The sequence below is a fragment of the Penicillium samsonianum genome (genome assembly GCF_028829775.1).
Source record: "Penicillium samsonianum strain IBT 33392 chromosome Unknown utg000007l_segment0_segment0, whole genome shotgun sequence".
Classification (NCBI taxonomy): domain Eukaryota; kingdom Fungi; phylum Ascomycota; class Eurotiomycetes; order Eurotiales; family Aspergillaceae; genus Penicillium; species Penicillium samsonianum.
In genome coordinates this window covers 5,362,086-5,380,945 of record NW_026643265.1, presented here as the reverse complement: position 1 = coordinate 5,380,945, position 18,860 = coordinate 5,362,086, and the positions used below count along the sequence as shown (strand labels likewise).

Below are 18,860 nucleotides of genomic sequence, written 5' to 3'. Positions count from 1 at the left end.
TGAAGAAATCATCAATCTCCTGATCAAGCGAATAGCCTTGCGAAGCCATATTTATTGGTAGGCTTCTTATTGGATATTTGAAAAAAAAAAGCTGGGAGAGTCAAGCAAATAACAGGTGACAATTTTCAATATGGGGTCTTGCCTAGGTGAACGGTCAGGAATATTATTAAGGACTCAAACAACGAAATTTCCCGGCTGTCTGCAGAAATAGGGACAAGTGTGTCGTGTGTATCAGCCTTTCCTTGAGGGTGAAGTTTCCAACGCTCTAACGAGGAGAACACAAGACATCTCTCATATCCCTCCATGAAAGTGTGGCTGCCAGGTATGGCCGCGCCTGACGATTTTTTGGGTACAGCTTGTAGAGCAAACGTAGTAGCTCTTTCTTCGGGGCCTCAGGGAACCCATCGAAATCAATGCACACTTGCTCGTTCGAGGGCCATTGCAGGGTCACCATGATGTCAATCAGGTGTGCCCGGGTACGCATGTGCACTAATGGATCCTCGGAAACCTCCGAGGCATACCAGGCCTTTAGCTTCGTAAGGACTAAGATTGAAGTTTGGAGAATGTCGACTATAGAAGAGGTCAACGAAGGCTCTGTATTGAGTAGTTGATGGCTTACTTTTGGCGTAAAGAGAACGCATCGGGAGATCCTTTGGGGCAACGGCAGTCTACCAGCGGTGCGGGGACTCGGGAAATTTCAGGGCCCACACTCTCGCATTGAGATCGCAATACTGGCCTAGATATCTCGACGAGGATACTTCCAGCACTCCTCGTCTTCGCACCAGGTAAACTCGGGAATCTCGTTCAAAGCATGTCGGGCAGATCTCTCGGTGATCACGTGGATATCCTGTACTTCTTGTTAGAGCCTTTGGCTTATTGCAACACGTGTAAGAATGTAAGAACGAAGTGAGGGAAAGGTCACCTTAGTGACGCGCTTGCTGCCAAGAAGCCAGGCGGCGTATCCGCCGAGAAAGACATGTCTTATTCCTGCTTCACATAAGATGTGTGCAAGATGACTAGCTGCAGCATCGATATGTGCATAGTCGGATGGAACAGGCTCCATTGTGAAAGTTCTCAAGATTAGGGAAAGGTGGATAATCGTGTTGAATGCAGATGGAGAGAAGGGAGAGAAGGGTCGGAAGCCTAAAGGAAGAAGATATAGACGAGTCTGTTTGATACGGAGTAAGAGAAGGGAAGGAGGGAATGAATTGAAAGGCTAACAACCTGACAGGACTAAATCTTTTTACTCAATTCTGACTTGACTTTTCACTCTACCCTACCTAGGTACTCTCCCAGCTTATGACACTATCAACCTCAAAGGTCGTCCTTATCCAGCCCTTCAGATTCTGTCATTCCACTATTTATCCTTTGACCATGGATATTCGAAGTATTGGAAGGCTCTTAGCCCCATAACTCCCTCAACTGCCGTCAAGACCATTGAAGTCTCCCCGAACGAGCTTGACAAACAACGCTATCAAAACATGAAGCTTCAAGGGACTGAACACCATCACAACCAAGATGAGCTTGAGGCTCCAAAGGTTCCGCTGGACGAACTTCAAGAGGCCAAACAGCATGACAGCCCAAACGATCTCGAAGTACTTAAGCTTCCACGGGACGACGGGCCTCCCTATAATTCTCGGATCACCATAGCTTTGAAGGCACTCGCCGGTAGTAGAACTTACACACGACCCGGCTCGTAGAGGAGTATAGCCTCAGCCTCCGCGTTTACCTCTCCTTCTTGAGCTCCGCCGATGAAGGCACGTACCAATGGGGACCTACACACACGAATTGCAGAGATCACCCCTATAAGGATGCCCATTAGCGCTAGTGCGATGATGAAATGATCGACTTCTGTGAGGCTCTCATTAAGTTACTACTTCGTTATCTGTTCACCAAATAGGGATAGAATAACGCGAGATCGGTTGCGAGATTGTTAGAAAATAGATCAAAGTAAAATCAGACTCGCTTCCAATTGAGTATACCAGATATGGTCTCAAATGCAGTGACGGTTATCATTTGAAAGGAGATATCATCGTTTTCATCGAAACATCGGAAACTGACTCTCTCCCCACATTGAAGGAAATGGCGGAAAAGTATACCTTCATCAAATGGCGGATGAATCTCCTACTTGCTCAAGCCCAACATAGTCTTGAGATGAAGACTATTGAGATGCAGAATTCGCTGACAGCTCGCTATATCAAAGAAAGAAGAAAGTCTGCCAAAGAGGCAGCCCAGGTGAAGAGGTATGTTGTCAGATTGGCCTAGGAGAACGCAAGCCAATGTAGGACAGACTTCTTATTCTGACTTTTCCCTCTCACACCGTTCGATCGCCTTCGCTCGGTATTTCGTATGGATATTCGAGAGATTGGAGGTTACCTATCAATATGGGGCTTCATGGATATCGCAATTTGTATCGTTACAGGAGGTTTCTTTAGCTGCCACATATCGGATCCAGATGAAACAATTTATGGAACCTGTTCCGACTCGGCTCGTTATATCCAGCTCTTGTTTCATAGCTGAGGCTTCCATCCCAACCGGTATATATAGAGCATACGTGTCCCCATATACAGGCAGCTAAGCAAGAATTCGCCACAAGTTAGGTTTAAATCAGTCACCTTTCTTGTTCGACTGCTTCTTGTACCCTTGAAGGGCCATTTTGAGTGATACTTGTGTCATGCCAAACACGTAAAGGGGCTTCACCCCGAGTCCTTCGCCAATGGTTTGTCGACTCAAGCAGACTATGGCAATTCTGGACGACCCATGGCCATTTCTGCGCAAAGGCTGGGGAAATTTCCCAACCATGTGGATCCCACGACTGTCCCCATACTGCAACACCTCCCCTTCCACCAGTCACTTGCTGAAATCCTCTCATATCGCGGCAAAGTTGTGCGGCATCGTATAAATCCGGGCTCCGGTGCAGCAAATTATCGCGGAGCTCGGGAACAGGTAGAAGATCAATCCACGGATGATGGGGAATGGTGAGTTGGAAAATTGTTGGCTGCAGACTCGGTGGTAAAGAGTCGATAAATGTGGTTTCGACACCCGCCGATGCGAAGTGAGAGCGGGCTTGACGAGACATGAGTCGTGTTGTGAGGCCAAGAGTTTTCGCATTGGCCACTAACGCGCGGGTCATGTTAAACTGGACCAAACTGAGCAGGGTCTCCGCGCGGGGGGAGCCTTTAAGATATTCTCCATGCATCCAATTGGAGTAACCAAGAATGAATTGCTCGGTCTTTTCAGAGTCCGGCTCGCAGGCCGTGAAAGAGTCAATATTCAAGAACTTGGGTTGACAAGAGCAGGTGGCAAGATGGTGGCCATGGTGAGGCGGTAAAATGTTCTGTTCGCCCAGTGGCTCATAGGGAACCTCATTCGCATTTGATAAATCTCTGGGTGAGTGTAAATCACACTCAGGGTGCGAGTATCCAGCCTTCTTTCTTTGTCCTTCAAGCAACAGAGCATTAAGCTAATAGTCAGCCAAAGCCACTTGATAGGGAGCCCGGTAAGGTAACTGACGAAGATTCCGCTGATTGATTCGATCTTGAAGCCGTTTTCTTTCTTTTGGATCAGCCTTGCCAGTCCAGTCATCCTCTGGCCTAGTGACCAGCTGCTGGACCGTGGGTTGTACTAGAATATTTTGCCGACTCATCGTTGGACTTTATGGACTTTACGCAACCATTGGGGAACTTTCGGGCGTTTCCTTTGATGGGTTTCTTCTTTTTCAATTGACCATAAATTCTTGTTCTCCTGTGACGATGGAAGCTTTCCCAGTGGCAAGTGAAGATGATTAATGCAGATCCGGCCCGAAGTGGCCACTCCGCGCAGATCACGGGATCGAACCAAAATTGGACCGACTTCCAAGTTTGCCCTATTTCATTAAGAGAACATAAAACAAGATAGTTGAAGGTCGCATACGAAGATGTATAGCGCTCAGGGTTGTAGGCTGAGTTTTAGTGCCCGAATGCCTTGATTACTATTACAGATCCCTTAATCTACCCTGCTTCTCTGAGCCCCAGGGAAAATAAAGCTCTAAAAAAGAAGCTTTTCATACTTTTCATAAGATGACAATTTATGTAATACCACTTTTTTAGGTGATTTTATGATTTTTAGGCCCTAGTCCTGATTCAAGAGTGGATTTCTTACTTCTCTATTACTTCAATCTCCCACCTTTATGTTATAATTATTTAAAATTAATAATATCGAGCGTCCTACCTTATCATTAGTATATAGTAGCAAACTAAGCATCTATCGAATTCATAGAGTATTGTCATGTACCTTTGACCAACAAGTTCCAAGGTCATGCCCAACCAATAGCATAATGAAACGTATTTTGCTTCGCGCATTGTATAGATAAAGAAAGGAACATAGTCATGGTAATATGCGCAGAGACGCGTAAATAGCCAAGAAATCCCCATCACCCGAGAAGCCACAGTTTATAGTGTGATTACAATCTTTTGAGCGGAAACTCCAGCCTTCTGCATGTTAAGACCATGCTGGACATTTTCTAGTCCATGTCCAACAACAAATGGATCAGGTTTGGTTTTTAGCTGACCACTGGCCAGCGCTTTTGGCACAAATTGTTCCCACACAGCCTCGCCAACTCGCTCATTTGGGGGATACGCAATCCCATAGGAGGAGACTGAAAAAATAATTAGTATGAATGTTTCTATAAATCAAGTCGTGTGCCACATACCGTATGCAGGACGAAACCAGTCAGTTGGATTCTCGCAAGGATGCACGGCAACTGAGGTGACAGTCTGCGTCAAGCTTTCGGTAATAGCGGCCAGTGGAGTGAAACTGTTCAGATCGCCAATAGCGTCGTAGATACCAACAAGTTCCGAGTACTTCAAGACCGCAAGTAGATCCTCGCCCAATGAGGTGGACTTGTAGTCGAACACCTGTTTAGCCCCGAGAGATTTTACAAAGGCATGGTTCGACGAAGAGGCCGTAGTAATAACTTCCAAGCCAGAGGCAACTGCGAACTGAATGGCCGTTGCGCCCACAGAAGAAGAACCACCCCATATCAATACTGTCTTGCCTATGGGTTGCGGCACAGTCAATGGCAATGGAAGGCCAAGGTACTCTGGGAGGTATAGACCGGCAGCTGCGGTGGAGATTGCCAATGGCAAGACAGCGCCTTGTTCGAAGCTTAGCTCCGAAGGAAGAGGTGCTGCCAGTCGTTCCAGGGCGAGAGGGAAGAGTTGATAAGCTGCGTTGGCGGAACGGCCTGAGTTGGGGCTATGGAGATGGCTAAAAAGGCAGGGTAAATATATTGCACGGAAGAGTTTAGTTCGCACTTACGCAATAACGCGTTGTCCCTTGTGAAAACGAGTGACACCTTCGCCCACCTCTTCCACTGTCCCTGCTGCGTCTCTTCCCAGGATAAATGGATAATTGCTCAAAAAGCGACCGGAATCCCTATTATAGCCGCACTTAGAATGAGGAAGTGGGGTTTCTTTCAAGAAGACTTACTGAATCTTCCAATCCACAGGATTCTGATTCAAGGGATCAATGGTCAGTCGATGTCAAGCCATTCTCGTTTTTTGTCAAACCAGCAGATCACATACCACAGCAACAGCATGATTCTTGATGAGAATTTCGCCTGGGCCGGGTTTGTACATCGGAGCTTTGCCCACTAAAAAAGGGTTCGATCTGGCAGCAACGATCCAAGCGGCGCGATTCTGGGACATGTTGTAAACAAATAGGAAAATGTGGAAGGAATAGACCAAGTGAGGGAAAATGGTGTTGATGTGGAGGAGCGGAAGGAGGTGAGAGGTGGGAAGTGAGACACTAAATGGACTGAAATACCCGAGATCAGTAGGCTGTGGCGTCTAGGTAATATTACCAGATAATTTGAGCCAAGGTTTGCAGAGATGCAGATCTACAAGAGCCTTCCATGTGATTACTGAAATATAACCCTCAATGCTTGTGCCCCAGGAGAGAATTTGATCAAATTTGCATTAAAAACTACATATTCCTTCCATATTGAATGAAAGATACCTAGGTAGTGACAAGCATGGCTCAGTTGAGTCTATCTGGACAGGAAGATATTCGAAAAAAACACACCCCTTCCCCCCCCCCAACGCTATTACATCAGAATAGATCCAGAGTTGGTGCTAACACAACTACCGGTAGCGTTCGTGTCTTTCATCAGATAAATATACGCCTCTGCAACTTCTTTGACACTGCCTACTTTACTCAATGTGGTGGTCTTTCACCTCGTCGGGCACTCCATCTGATCCCCAAAGGTAGGTTGCAATTACACCAGGGCTAACAAGGTTGACTCGATGGGGTTTCAAGTCCAACGCAAGGTTACAGGTTATACCATAAATACCTGTATGATATCCAGCGATTAATGACCAATTCGGGAATGACTTTTGTGAGCCGGCCCCGGAGGTGAGTGTGATCCATGATTTATAAACCGGATTGACGAAACGAGGGCCTAGCTTTGCGAGTAAAAGAGGAACAGAAAATCGAACGTGGCCTGCCCGGTGGATGGCATCAAGATCGATGGTGCTCAAAGGTTGAATGGCCAGACTGTCACCAGCGGTAAAGACGATGTGGTCAAGTGGTGCGATGGTGGCCAGGAGGCGTTCGAGGCTTTTCTCGACGTCTGGCCCCGCAAGGTCGCAGACGTGTCCGGAAATTCGCGCATTTGGAAATTGTGTTTTCAGTGCGTCAGTGATCTCCCGGACCCGAGGAGAGTTCGAAGACGCAATATGAACCACCGAAGCCTCGAAGAGGGCTTTTTGCGCGACGCCGCATCCTATCCCGTAAGAGCCGCCGATAATAAGAATAGTAGAATTCCCAATTGAAGGCATATTGAGGTGTAAATATTACAATAGAAACAATACAACAGGTTGGCATATAATGTTGTATAGCTTAGGTAAACACTATAAGAAGTGAGTTATGATGAAAACATGAACATCCACTTTGATTCCAAGGTCAGTTCAATTTGGTTTATAATCAATCGGAGTTAAACAACAACAGAATAAAATTACTAATAGGTAACATACCGACGTATATGTCCTTCATGGTTACACTCAGCAGTCGGCATTAACATCATAGCTCCGAGTCCGTGCAAGAAAGCTGTTCGAGTACAATATTACAGCTTCGAATATTGATACGATACAGATACGTATGATAGGTGTAATATAGTACCATGAATACCTTGCGCCACTAGTCCGGTACCAACCAACTTAAAAGTGGGGGTGTAATCGACTACAATCACTTAAAAGGGCAATTGTTCACATCTATCTTCAGACCTTGGACTCTGCATTCTTTGTTGACTCTTATTCTTTGACAAAGCTCTTTACTGTTGAATTCTCTCAATATGGCCCAGAACCAGGCAGCCTGGATTACTGCACCTGCAGCATATCCCTTTACTATTGACACTGCGCCCATACCTAAACCCGGTCCATGTGAAGTCGTGATCAAGAATGTCGCTGTTGCTATCGTGTGTCCCCTTTCTATCATCCAACCATCTTACCTTGTGTCTAACAGCTTTGTTAGAACCCCGTTGACTGGAAGATCCAGTAATCAAGACCCCCACCTCGCAACGAGTCTCTCGCTCTAACCGTTATACAGGAGTTTGGGCCGCTATTTGGAAAAATACCCCTTTGTTCTGGGGGAGGATGCGGCTGGAACTATCGAAGCTGTTGGCTCTTGTGTCTCTCGTTTCAAGAAGGGTCAGCGTGTCATCGCGTAGGTTTTCCTTTGCTATATCTCCGACTCGTTCCCAGTGGCCAGCCACTGATATCTATATACTTAAGTCATTGCAACGGCCTCATGACACAGGACCCCGCCAGTGCAGCCTTTCAGCTATACCCTGTTGTCACCGAGTCTCTGGTGGCCGAACTACCCGATTCCGTTACGTTCGAACAAGGCGTCGTACTGCCATTGGCGATCTCGACAGCGTGTGCTGGACTTTACCGAGAGGATTATCTTGGCCTACCGTTGCCTGCCGCCACGGATGTGAAGCCGGCTGGCCAGACAATTTTGGTATGGGGAGGGGCATCTTCAGTTGGCGTGACAGCCATTCAGCTTGCAGTGGCATCGGGCCTTACTGTTCTGACCACTGCTTCTGCAGCGAATCATGACTTGGTCAAGTCTCTGGGTGCACACAGTGTAATTGATTACAGGTCCCCTTCCATTGTGGAAGATGTTGTAAATGCGCTTGCTAACACCAACTTCGTCGGGGTCTATGACGCAATTTCGGAAGACGTCAGCTTCAGCGCTATTTCAGCAATCCTGGATGAACTAAACACGACAGTGAAAGTTGCCAGTGTCATGCCTTGCAACAAGTCAACTGAAAGATTTGCTCCGAAATATGGTGAGTTTTTTAATGATGTTCATTTATCCATTGTGAACTATAGAAACTCATCACAGCTATCTCTACAGTCATTGCATACTCGATTATCGAAGACCCACATCATGGTATTGGCGAATGGGTTTGGAGCAAATACGTACCACAGGCTCTGGCAAATGGAAGTCTTCAGTCTAAACCCGATCCCTTTGTTGTGGGGAACGGACTCAAAGACATTCAACATGGACTCGATGTGCAAAAGAAGGGCGTGTCGGCTAGAAAAGTGGTTATTGTTCTTTAAGCTCGAAACGCGAATTAGGTCGTCTAGAATGACTTAGCTTTGGGTGGATGAATTTAATTCCTTGGTTTTTCTACACCGTTATCAACTTTTTAGTATTTTGCATAATAAATTGGCCACTGGTATTTCCGCTGTTGCCACCCAACTCGAATGAACGATCAAGTTAGCTTTGTGGGCATGTGTTGCCTTTACCAAAAGTTGAATATTTTGAAACTAGACCATCTCAAGGTCCTCGATTTACTAGGTACTTTGATTTTAGGTTGCAAATCCAACCACCAGTAAAGTACACAAAACAAAGAACTGAGTTTCGTAATCCGTTTACCGGGAATTTTACGTCCGAAAAAAAAAAGGTTGGGACGCTAACGCAGCCGACTGACAGGCTCCACCGAGCTTAAATTACTCGACCAATCATATCATAGCAGGATTTTCATCACGACACATGTAAGTAGTACTTTGTTTTTATTTTCACGACGGAAAACGAAAAACTACCTTTTTACCGTATAATTTACAGAGATGACACATCGAAGTACCTCATTCGGTCCGCGGAACTGCGCGGACTTTGCATAAGGCCGTTCGAGTCTTTCTCCGAAGATGTACCCATGTTTTCATCACAAAAAGGCCTGAGCCCTGCAGCAGCCCCTTTGGATCAGAGTCATTCACTCATCGGAAAATAACAGTTAATTCCGATATTTCCGAACGAAGTCATGATTCATTAGCACCGTGGGAAAGACAGACGGAAAGAAAGAAAAAGATTCCTAGAGCTCCACTTGAAGAGATTGGAATGAACCCCGTTTCGCGTCCTATTAAACGACCGCTCTTCTTCACCGTCCACATATTCATTCCGCTATTACCGAGAAGTCCCAAATCCTCTTTCATTCTTTTCAAACACCTGAAAAAATGACGCGAACCGTCGGTATCGCGGGCCTGACAGGGAAGTTTGCACAATGCATCACCAAGGCACTGCAAGCTTCACCTGATGTGTCTATTCGAGGATATTGCCGGAGCCCACACAATCTGGCAAAGGAAGTCCTGGAGTCTGACAAAATCGAGATATTTGAGGGTGGGTTTGACGACTACAGCAGTATCAAGAAGTTCGTTCGAGGATCGGATGTTGTGATTTGCTGCTACTTTGGCCCTCCCGAAGTCATGACACAAGGTCAAAAGGCCTTGATTGACGCATGCGAAGAGGAAAATGTCCCTAGGTACATTGCTAGTGACTTTGCGGTTGACTATACCAAGATCCCGCCCGGAGCTCTGTTTCCCAAGGAGTCAGCAATGATCATCATGGACTACCTGAAACAGAAGAAGGTTGCCGGGGTACATATTCTCACGGGCGGACTCATGGAAACATTTTGGAGTGATTTCTTTGGAATCTGGAGTTCTCAAACACGCTCCCTTTCTATCTGGGGAACTGGAGAGGAATCGTGGGAGCTGACGACTTATCCAACTGCTGCTGCCTATACTGCCGCAGTTGCACTGGACAAAAGCGCCGTTGGTGTCTTGCGGTGTAAGTCTGGAAATGCACATTCCGTCATGGCCATTGATAGGTTGTGCTAGGCTAACATAGTGCACAGTTTGCGGTGATCGAAAGAGTGCCAATCAAATCAAGGAAACTTTCGATCGAGTATACGGATCCCAGTTGCATCTCAGGCAGCTCGGATCTATCGACCAGCTGTATGAGACAGTGCAGGAGGCATACAACAGCGATCCTACGGATATAGCGAGCTGGGGACCAAAGTATGTGTTTAATCCTTACGGCTGTTATCTTGAAGCAGTACTAATGATTTATTCAAGATGCTTCGCATACTGGTGCAGCAGTGGGAAGGCGCATCTAGGGGACAACCTTGACAACAGCAGATACCCAAACGTTGAAGTCGTGGACCTTGAATCATTCTTGAAGGGCCATAGGATGGAAGATCTTGACAGAGCAGATCAAATCCTTGGGTTTTGAAGACTAAAGTTTTGTTGAAAACTGCATCTCAATGTCTCTGATGCGATTTTTATTTTTATTTTGAAAATCGGTAACAAGCCATTATCTAAATTGTGTTATTTGGAGGGCCCGTGATAGTTGTAAGGAAGTGTGTGGAGATAACAAGCGAGTTGGCATGCATGGTAGCACCGATGGAGGCAACACTATGATTATAAAAAGAACGAAACTCTTTCTGCTCTCAACAACTGGGATGTATATATTTTATAAATGAAAATTCTCGCAAGGCTCATCTGGTAGGACTTGAGATCCTTCCGTGGTTTTTACCTTCGAGGGAAACAAAATGAGGCCGATATAGGGGAAGATAAAGACCAAAAGAAACTCCATGAAAAACTGTAGGAGGGCCAAGGTAACAACATTTGGCTGCACCTGCCCAAATGTACTACCCTCGTAGGCGAACGTTGTGAGTAGTGCATACACGACCCTCACTGCAAGGAAGGGTATACTTATCAACACCATCTGTATAAGGGATTTGTCGTCATTGTAGCGATATGCTTATAGGAATAGAAGGCACAGATGGTGATTTGGACGACGAAAAGGACTGAGACGATAATGATGGATGCTGCGCTGAGGTCATTCCTAGACATAACCATGCCCACAATACTCAGTATGAACGCAGCCCACTGGGCCAGTTGAAGCAAGCTCCAGGCTTTCGGGTGTAAGGAATCGAGATATCAAGTTTTCTCTTTACTATTTTGAATTATTCAGTCAGCGAAACTCTGGCATAGGCTAGCCGAGAATTTTCTTTTTAACTCACAGAGCAGTGATGATCTCCAGCATAGTGAAAAGCAAAGCCATTATTCCAATAGAGGTGACGAGTAAAGCAGCTGTCGTAAGACCAGTATGGTTGCCTTTTTAGAGGCAATCTGTAGTGCTGCGCCGACCAATCTCAAGATGGTCAGCAAAAGTAGATATAGCCATCCAAATTTGTTCCCAGTCCCATTGCGAGAGCAGGCTCGGGCAGAGAAAAAAAAACCGTGGGAGTGAAAAAAAACGATGATAAAAATAGAGAGAATTTGGTGTGGAGACAGAAAAACATTAGCTAGGCCATGCGACTTTGGACCTTGAGTGGCGTGGAAAAATATTGTATTCCGCGTGCCGTTTGAGAATATAAGTGTTTTGCTTTCTAATTCTAGAGACCTACCTAGGTATATTTTAAATCCAGTGGTCATCAATCTGTCTCTATAATTAGGAGGTCCACTACGTGGTACATACCTGTTTAGGCAACCTCGAAGTCTTGGCTTATAACCCAGTGAGTAAATCCAATCATTTAGCCTATGCGAGCATACCGAAAAGACTCTGCTTTGTAGGTACCATAAATGTTTATAATTTAATGCCAGCGGTCCTCGCCATCAACGGGTCCGCGAACAAACACAGTATCCATACCATTTTAATGACTTTTCGCTAAAAGGAAGATCGGTGCTGATAAATAAATAGATGTTTCTAGTGCAGCAAGTTGCTAATATGTCAAATCTCTCACGGAAAAATAAAAGCTACACAATTGCGTCACTAGCTGTCCGCCATATCAGCCTACTTGATCTTTCAGAACAATCATATGTTTACACAACCATTTTTGAGGCTCTACGGACTGTGAAACCAGATGAAAAAAAGACAATTGATTGGGAACAAATTAAACCAAGCGGGATTCAGGCCTGAATTAAAATACACCAACGACACTATTGGGTTGCTTCTTTTCGGACGTCAATAAAATCCTTCTCGCCAAAGGCAATTTTCACCTGATCCTGCTCGATAACTCGCAAATACCACTCAACAGTGAGGGGGCAATGTGTCCTCATTTCTTTGTCGATGATAAGACCAAATCCCCAGACGAGCGCCGCCGCAACTGAGAGATCAGCCAAATCCAGGTGGTCTGTAGCAACATGCAGACGACCTTGCAGGTGTGTTTCCAATACACGAAGCGCGATTTCGAAGCGCCCAAATGAATCTCGCTCAAGCTTGCCATCGTAGGGTGCCATCCCAAACCGCCACAAAACCATGTTCTGCAGAGGTTCAAACAACTCATGATCCGCGAATCCAATCCATTGCCGAATAGAAGCACGCTCTTCCGGAATAGAGCCGAGTAGCTGGTTGCTTGCTGGGCCAGATTCCGCTGCATACTGGGCTATCGCATCCGACTCAAACAGTGCCAGGCCAGTGGAACTCTTGAACGTTGGAACTTTCCCAAGAGGGAAGTCAGTCAAGAACTCCGAAGTTTTGTTTGTCTTCGTCATGACAAAGTCTGGAGCGATGTCAATTGTTCGGCCATTCAATGCCGCAGCAACTTGAATCTACTCGTTTAGTCAGTATGCATCGTACGGTATATAATGATTTTCATCAACAATTAACTAGGACACACCTTCATAACCCGAGGGTTAGGCATATAACTGTAAATCGATCCGAGAGAAGCCATAGCTACTAAGGAGTTCTTTTGGTTGACTTGTCTGGCGTTTGCTGATGACTTCGGAAAATCACCAACCTTGCGTGTGAGATAATATTGGATTATTTATAATTCTGTAGTTCATGGCAATTTTAAATTGAATGCTGACAAAGTGATAATTTTCTTCCGAAGGTAAACATAGAAGCTGAATTAGTAATTCTTTGTATATTTCAAGGCCTTTGCATGAAAATCCCTCAAGAAATCCCTCAAAAGCGTTATTATGTACGGTGTAATCGCTTCATACAATTCGACCGGCTTAGATCGGCGGTCTTGGTTTGTCATTAATTCAAAATTTCCGTGTTTAATTAACAAGGCCATCTACCCGGGTATTTTGGTTCAGCCACTATACACTCATACCTAGTTCCAATTCCTCCGAAATTATTGGCCAACTACTTTAAACTCAGTGGGGCATGTCAGTAGGTTGCATTAGCGTGCCGTGACCCGTTAATCTTTGATTCCCAGGCATAGTTACTAATAGTGATGACTCTGAATTAAAACTAGTGCTCGCCAAAGACATTAAAGACCTCCTAATTAAAAAACTAAGGGTGACGCACACATTCATCTATACCCGGATGAACTGGCCGTGGTATCTATATAGAAGAAATGCAGATGAAACCTCCTCAAGACTATCCAGGAAGAGACTATCTAAAAGAAGTTATACGACTAAAACTGGGGTAGATGCCTATACCCTCAGTTCTCTCAACGCTTGACTTTCTAAGATTCAGATATTGTTCACTGGACTTTACTGTAATACAGAGTTGCTCAGATACTTTTACTTATTGAATTTTAGGATTGGGACCAGAGCATGTTCATCTCCTGGTCTGACTAGCCGGCCGATCGTGGCCGATATTGGAGCAGTATTCTAAGTGGCTTGATGTAGCAGATAGGTGATGGTTGACGACCTGCTGTGCGTAAATATCCATCCACCTTGGCGGTCGTGAAGACTATACCTGCCCAACGAGCTTTTGCTGTGGATTGTGTCGCATTTGGACGGCAGTGCATTATTTGCCCTCGCAAAATCATGCAAAAACCTTCATTTTAGACTGCAGCTCAGCATCTGGAAATACAACATCAAATTTCAGAACAGCAATGTGTTGCACCTGGCCGTCAAATGCGATAACTGGTGAGTGGCTAATTGAATCCCTCTATTATCATTAATGGAATGTATTTATTAACAGAAGTGTGATAGGTTGTGGAATGGGCAGTACCCGATGAGCAGTTATCGCTAGCTTCACATATCCTAGTCGAGAATAACTTTCCCCGCCTCTCGACTGGAAATCGATGGTGGTTTGGATTCTGGGATACCGGATGTTTGCGACACGATTTAGATGGTGCAGGCTGGATGTGTGTGCATCTTTTCCCGCTGTCGTTGGTTGATTTTACACTTGAGGATACAACTGAGGTCCCCTCGATGTTTGCCCCCGACATCAATATTCGAACTCCAAAGCCTCCTCAATACATGCTCTCCTTAATTCACCATCTTCGAAAGCTCCGAATTGGTGGTCCTAGCCGAATCCGAGTCAAAAAGGACCTCTTGAGTTTCATATCATCTTACATATTCCACGGCCCACCTGGACATATTCATCCCGAGCTTCTCCATCGTCTCTCAGAGCAGCAGAGCAAAGAAAACTTACTGAAGAAGCTGGACGAAGGAGTTAGGTTCATGAAGGGATGGAACTGGGGCAACGTCGAGGAAACTGACCTGGCACTTGCTGAACGTGTTGTTCGAGATTGCCATTACGTCGGAAAGCTGACGGATGTTACTCAGGACCCTGCAAGCCCTTGCAGAACTCCAGAGCCTGTCCTCCCCGTCCAGTGATTTGTGGGTGATCTTTTCCAGTACATCTCTTTCGACAGCTCAAGGTTTTCGCCCATGGAATTGCATTACGGCTTGGTTTCATCATTTGTATCTCATCTTTTAGCAATGTTATTGCCGGGCGATGCTAGGCAAGGTCGATACATGGGATCAATATCAAAATTAACAAATTCCACGGTTATTAGTGTTATGGTGCACTTCCACATCCTATATCCTTAATCTAAATAAAGACATGACTAGCCCACGTACATATTTTTTGTACATGTCAGGTTGATAGGATTTCGAACGCAACCTTGGAATATATATCTCGGCCATTTCTTTTCAAAGATAACACCCACCAACCTATAAAACCACACAGACGACTGCAAAAGCAAATAGACAAAAAGAATAAAAATGAATAGTATAGAGTATACAAATAGGTTCAACAATGCGATATCCAAAACACAAAAGAAATAAAAAAGAATGAAAAAGAATAAAAAAAATAGTTTCCCTGGGAATCGAACCCAGAACCTTTCCGGAACAATTGTCAATAAACACTTGTTAACGGAAAATCATAACCGCTAGACCAGGAAACTGTTGAATGATAACACATGCCAATTAACATATCATGAACATCCCGGTATTGCAGCCCACAGTCGCCCATCACCTCTTTCGCGTTGGTACAAACACACTCCAACTCAACACGAAGCAACCTTATTATGTCAATCTCGGAGGATAAGGACCACGAGGAATAGGCTCCTGAAGGGCATTTCAAAGCTCTCGTTGATGGTCTTTGACGAGGGATTTGTGATTTTTCAATACGTACTTTTTGATTTGTATTGGCTCATAAGTCTCTCGTCAGAGTCCGGGTTGTATTAGCAGATTTGTGTCTTAGTACCGAGTGATCGAGCTTCCATCTTGACTCGGAGCCAGGGCCTCATCTCCAAGGTTACTCGACCTTGATTCTTGATTCAGTGTAGGGTAATTTGAGGACAAACGAGGGCCATTCCACTGTCCGAGGGGAAGAACGGCGAATGTGTGGATTGTTCAGTCTGCCCTTTTTTGGACCCCGTTCCACTGTACCAAAGTGACTCCATTTTGAGATCAAGAGGACCTCCATTTAGGTTGAAGTGTCTTCGTCCATAAGGTCAAAAGGTCGTGGTTGGAGTTCAATATCTCTTTCCAATGCATGTTCATCAATGTGGAAGACAATCCATGGCCCACTAGCACGAGGATTACCCGCGAGATGACTTCCCAAAGACAGTGTAAATCTTTAGAAAACCAAGTGTTGTAGTAGGCAGGACCCGTCCCTGGACGCGGTTGCCCGAGGAAGGAGGGATGGCATTGAGTCGAACTTTCTAATCTCAGGCAATTGAATTATAATATGGCAGGATAATACAAATGCCAAGAACAGGAACTACTAGTAATATGTACTGATACGAGTACAGGTTAATCACCGACCGGACAGATAGTGGTATGAATTGAAACAGAGGTGAAAACACGCGGCCGTAGCGGCCGGGGTTTCTGGTTCCCTTTGTAGTTGTCTAGGAAAGACCTGACTCTCTGGTTATTTCTAACATGAATGACCCTTCACGATATTGTATACTCATCCAGTTTTGGGGGTCTCGCCAGCGAGAACCTGGTCCATCTTCCATCTCTTTCCCCCTTCACCACCACCTCCGCAACCATTCTCCCACGCGCCCCCAGAACGTGGGCAGGTCTTCCTCCATCTTGACTAACTCACGCAGTGGAGACTGCACGCGCGGAAAGATGTATGGGCGGCCGCGGCAGCCGCGACGGCGCGACTTCCCCCAGACGCTGCCAAATTTGTGCTTGGCAATTTGGCGTTCACACAGAGCGAGCTGCTCGGTCAGCTCTCGTTGCATTTGCTGCAAGCCGTGGTAAGTTACTAGCAGCTTGCGGAGATCATCGAGCGCTGGCTTGCGCTTCTTCCTCGCCTTGATGGGAAGGACATATTAGTTTCTGCATAGAATCTGGACTGATTTAAGGAAGGTCAGGACTCACCCGTGAGGAATCATCCTCGGCTGAGCGCTTCCTCTTCCTCATGCTCGATGGCTATCCTAAGTTAGATTGTGCACGTAGATCAGTGGAAACTGGGGTAACGACTCACCAATGAGGGTTGCTCATACTCACTCCCGCTGGCATCCATGTTGTTCTGCATAGGGGACGCAGAGAGATGTGAACATGATAGAAAGTGAACTAGAAGTGATATGGCTATTTTGTATGATTTTATGCCGTGATACCGCAGGCGCACCTGGGTATCTGAAGACCCATTGGGACTATTATGCAGGTCAATAAATTAGGATGTTGTTGAGTGAGCAAGGACACCTTCTCTAATTCACTAGATCGACAATGAGAATTCAATGGATAACAATAAGAGACCATATGAGAAAAGCCAACCCCTTGGAATTACAATTTTATTCAATATGAGATTGTTTGCCTCATACGAAAAAATGAATACAACTTGGATTGACCAAAATCAACGGCCATATGATAGAAAAAAATAAGGAACAAGTGAGGGAAATGTGAGAGATTCACTAAATAAACAATGAATAGAATAAGAACAGTATGGTCAAGGGTACCTAGGTAGCTAGCTAGTGAGGCAACGACCGAAGGTCCTCGATAGGGGCACTATAAACATTGGATATCATTGCTGGCCCAGGGTTTCACTCCGTGTGACTGTTGGATAAAACAAACCACTGTTTTGTTGGGTAGATTTGAATATGATGCCTATTAGTCTATGCTCTATAACCCAGTCAATGTAATATCCCGACTCCGCTTAACTATATCATGCTGCTCGCACTTGGAAGCAAGGCGAGACCTTGCCAGTCTGAACATTAACAGTGTTGAAAATCTTTTGGTGGTGAAAGGCAGAGAGCGCTTGACGCATCTCAGGCTCTCCAATCTTAAGCTGCTCCAAAATCTCCGCCACAGCCAAGTAAAGAACACCAATATTGCCATCTTCAATCTTCACTGAAATCCCAATCGCACCCTCTGCTCCAAGGCATCTTGTTTGCTCACACTCCCGAATGCCGATGCCATAGCAGCCATCCGCCCCGAGCTTCCCAATCAGCAGGCCTTGGAATGCAGTCATGAGGATTGTACAAAAGCGGTTCTCTCCCGCGACGAACTCAGGATTTTGCCACATAGCATGGAAGACCCGACTCAAAGCCTTCGTTCTCGAAGATGTACCAGAACCCAACGCCGTAGCATCAGCCGCCGCAGCGAAGGTCGCATTCATACGAGCCAGATAGTTCAATTCGAAAGCCGGAGCAGGCAAATTACACCCATCAAGACCCCAAACAGACCCATCCTCCCCAAGACCGCAGACATCATCAACAACACGTTTCACATGCATTTGAACAGGATGCGTAGACAAGTGATAATCCGCCACATCACCACCCAACACCTTCGCCCCCGCAATCATACCGACATGCTTGCCAGAACAATTACTACAAACCGGAGTCGGGATAAAATCACTCTTGATCCACGCGCGCTGTACAGTTTCAGAGAGAGGAGGATGTCCACCGCAGCGGAGATCAGCCTCGGAAGCAGAGACTTTGGACAACATACTCCGGGCGCGAGCGATATGTCGCTCCTCGCTGCTATTCGAGGCGCACATGAAGGCCAGATCGGCGTCGTCGAAGTTGAATCTGTCCACTGCACCCGTTTCGAGGATTGCTAGCGCCTGTGCGGGTTTGGCTGCTGAGCGGGCGAGCGTCATTCGATAGGGATCGCCGACTGCGTAGAGGAGGTTGCCCGCGGCGTCGGTGATGGCTGCATGGACGCTGTGTCTGTTTTCAACGACCCCGCCGCGGTCTGAGGCGATGAAGTCGGCTGGGATGATTCTTCGCATTCTGGCTCGTTTCTTCTGTTGTGGTACGGTGAGTTTAGTATTTTGCGGATCTTCGGGGTATTTGGCGACGCCCCGTGGCGATGTGTCATTGCGGTCGGAAAGCTCCGACACGAGGCGAGAAGAAATCCACTTTTTTTTGACTATCGGAACAAAGGCTCTATATC

At 45.9% G+C, this 18,860-nt stretch overlaps 12 protein-coding genes across 12 annotated transcripts; 4 read left to right on the top strand and 8 right to left on the bottom strand.

Annotated features, from left to right (window-relative positions):
* Positions 1–265: 265 nt before the first annotated feature.
* N7471_012937 (uncharacterized protein) lies at positions 266–641 on the bottom strand (the record flags this gene model as incomplete). The annotated part of the gene is made up of 2 exons (XM_057285656.1): positions 266–594; positions 620–641. 2 exons carry the CDS (start codon positions 639–641, stop codon positions 266–268), a joined length of 351 nt encoding a protein of 116 aa, XP_057131922.1.
* Positions 642–736: 95 nt separating this feature from the next.
* On the bottom strand, positions 737–1,063 carry N7471_012936 (uncharacterized protein; the record flags this gene model as incomplete). The annotated part of the gene is made up of 2 exons (XM_057285655.1): positions 737–847; positions 923–1,063. The coding sequence occupies 2 exons, from the start codon at positions 1,061–1,063 to the stop codon at positions 737–739; spliced, it is 252 nt and encodes an 83-aa protein (XP_057131921.1).
* A 418-nt stretch (positions 1,064–1,481) lies between these two features.
* N7471_012935 (uncharacterized protein) lies at positions 1,482–1,700 on the top strand (the record flags this gene model as incomplete). Its single annotated transcript, XM_057285654.1, has 1 exon — positions 1,482–1,700. The coding sequence occupies one exon, from the start codon at positions 1,482–1,484 to the stop codon at positions 1,698–1,700; it is 219 nt and encodes a 72-aa protein (XP_057131920.1).
* A 911-nt stretch (positions 1,701–2,611) lies between these two features.
* N7471_012934 (bZIP transcription factor) lies at positions 2,612–3,646 on the bottom strand (the record flags this gene model as incomplete). The annotated part of the gene is made up of 2 exons (XM_057285653.1): positions 2,612–3,441; positions 3,514–3,646. The coding sequence occupies 2 exons, from the start codon at positions 3,644–3,646 to the stop codon at positions 2,612–2,614; spliced, it is 963 nt and encodes a 320-aa protein (XP_057131919.1).
* A 784-nt stretch (positions 3,647–4,430) lies between these two features.
* Positions 4,431–5,687, bottom strand: N7471_012933 (zinc-binding alcohol dehydrogenase family protein; the record flags this gene model as incomplete). The annotated part of the gene is made up of 5 exons (XM_057285652.1): positions 4,431–4,636; positions 4,691–5,247; positions 5,299–5,415; positions 5,470–5,492; positions 5,565–5,687. 5 exons carry the CDS (start codon positions 5,685–5,687, stop codon positions 4,431–4,433), a joined length of 1,026 nt encoding a protein of 341 aa, XP_057131918.1.
* Positions 5,688–6,191: 504 nt separating this feature from the next.
* On the bottom strand, positions 6,192–6,818 carry N7471_012932 (oxidoreductase, short chain dehydrogenase/reductase family; the record flags this gene model as incomplete). The annotated part of the gene is made up of 1 exon (XM_057285651.1): positions 6,192–6,818. The coding sequence occupies one exon, from the start codon at positions 6,816–6,818 to the stop codon at positions 6,192–6,194; it is 627 nt and encodes a 208-aa protein (XP_057131917.1).
* A 512-nt stretch (positions 6,819–7,330) lies between these two features.
* Positions 7,331–8,603, top strand: N7471_012931 (zinc-binding alcohol dehydrogenase family protein; the record flags this gene model as incomplete). The annotated part of the gene is made up of 5 exons (XM_057285650.1): positions 7,331–7,453; positions 7,510–7,532; positions 7,585–7,701; positions 7,770–8,329; positions 8,398–8,603. 5 exons carry the CDS (start codon positions 7,331–7,333, stop codon positions 8,601–8,603), a joined length of 1,029 nt encoding a protein of 342 aa, XP_057131916.1.
* An 894-nt stretch (positions 8,604–9,497) lies between these two features.
* Positions 9,498–10,551, top strand: N7471_012930 (uncharacterized protein; the record flags this gene model as incomplete). The annotated part of the gene is made up of 3 exons (XM_057285649.1): positions 9,498–10,107; positions 10,175–10,337; positions 10,395–10,551. 3 exons carry the CDS (start codon positions 9,498–9,500, stop codon positions 10,549–10,551), a joined length of 930 nt encoding a protein of 309 aa, XP_057131915.1.
* A 1,712-nt stretch (positions 10,552–12,263) lies between these two features.
* N7471_012929 (glutathione S-transferase family protein) lies at positions 12,264–13,033 on the bottom strand (the record flags this gene model as incomplete). Its single annotated transcript, XM_057285648.1, has 2 exons — positions 12,944–13,033; positions 12,264–12,875 (listed from the first exon to the last, which is right to left on the bottom strand). The coding sequence occupies exons 1-2, from the start codon at positions 12,995–12,997 to the stop codon at positions 12,264–12,266; spliced, it is 666 nt and encodes a 221-aa protein (XP_057131914.1). The 5' UTR covers positions 12,998–13,033.
* Positions 13,034–14,113: 1,080 nt separating this feature from the next.
* N7471_012928 (uncharacterized protein) lies at positions 14,114–14,843 on the top strand (the record flags this gene model as incomplete). Its single annotated transcript, XM_057285647.1, has 2 exons — positions 14,114–14,147; positions 14,269–14,843. The coding sequence occupies 2 exons, from the start codon at positions 14,114–14,116 to the stop codon at positions 14,841–14,843; spliced, it is 609 nt and encodes a 202-aa protein (XP_057131913.1).
* A 1,643-nt stretch (positions 14,844–16,486) lies between these two features.
* N7471_012927 (uncharacterized protein) lies at positions 16,487–16,989 on the bottom strand (the record flags this gene model as incomplete). The annotated part of the gene is made up of 3 exons (XM_057285646.1): positions 16,487–16,777; positions 16,845–16,895; positions 16,951–16,989. 3 exons carry the CDS (start codon positions 16,987–16,989, stop codon positions 16,487–16,489), a joined length of 381 nt encoding a protein of 126 aa, XP_057131912.1.
* A 639-nt stretch (positions 16,990–17,628) lies between these two features.
* On the bottom strand, positions 17,629–18,696 carry N7471_012926 (asparaginase; the record flags this gene model as incomplete). Its single annotated transcript, XM_057285645.1, has 1 exon — positions 17,629–18,696. The coding sequence occupies one exon, from the start codon at positions 18,694–18,696 to the stop codon at positions 17,629–17,631; it is 1,068 nt and encodes a 355-aa protein (XP_057131911.1).
* Between the last annotated feature and the right edge of the window lie 164 nt (positions 18,697–18,860).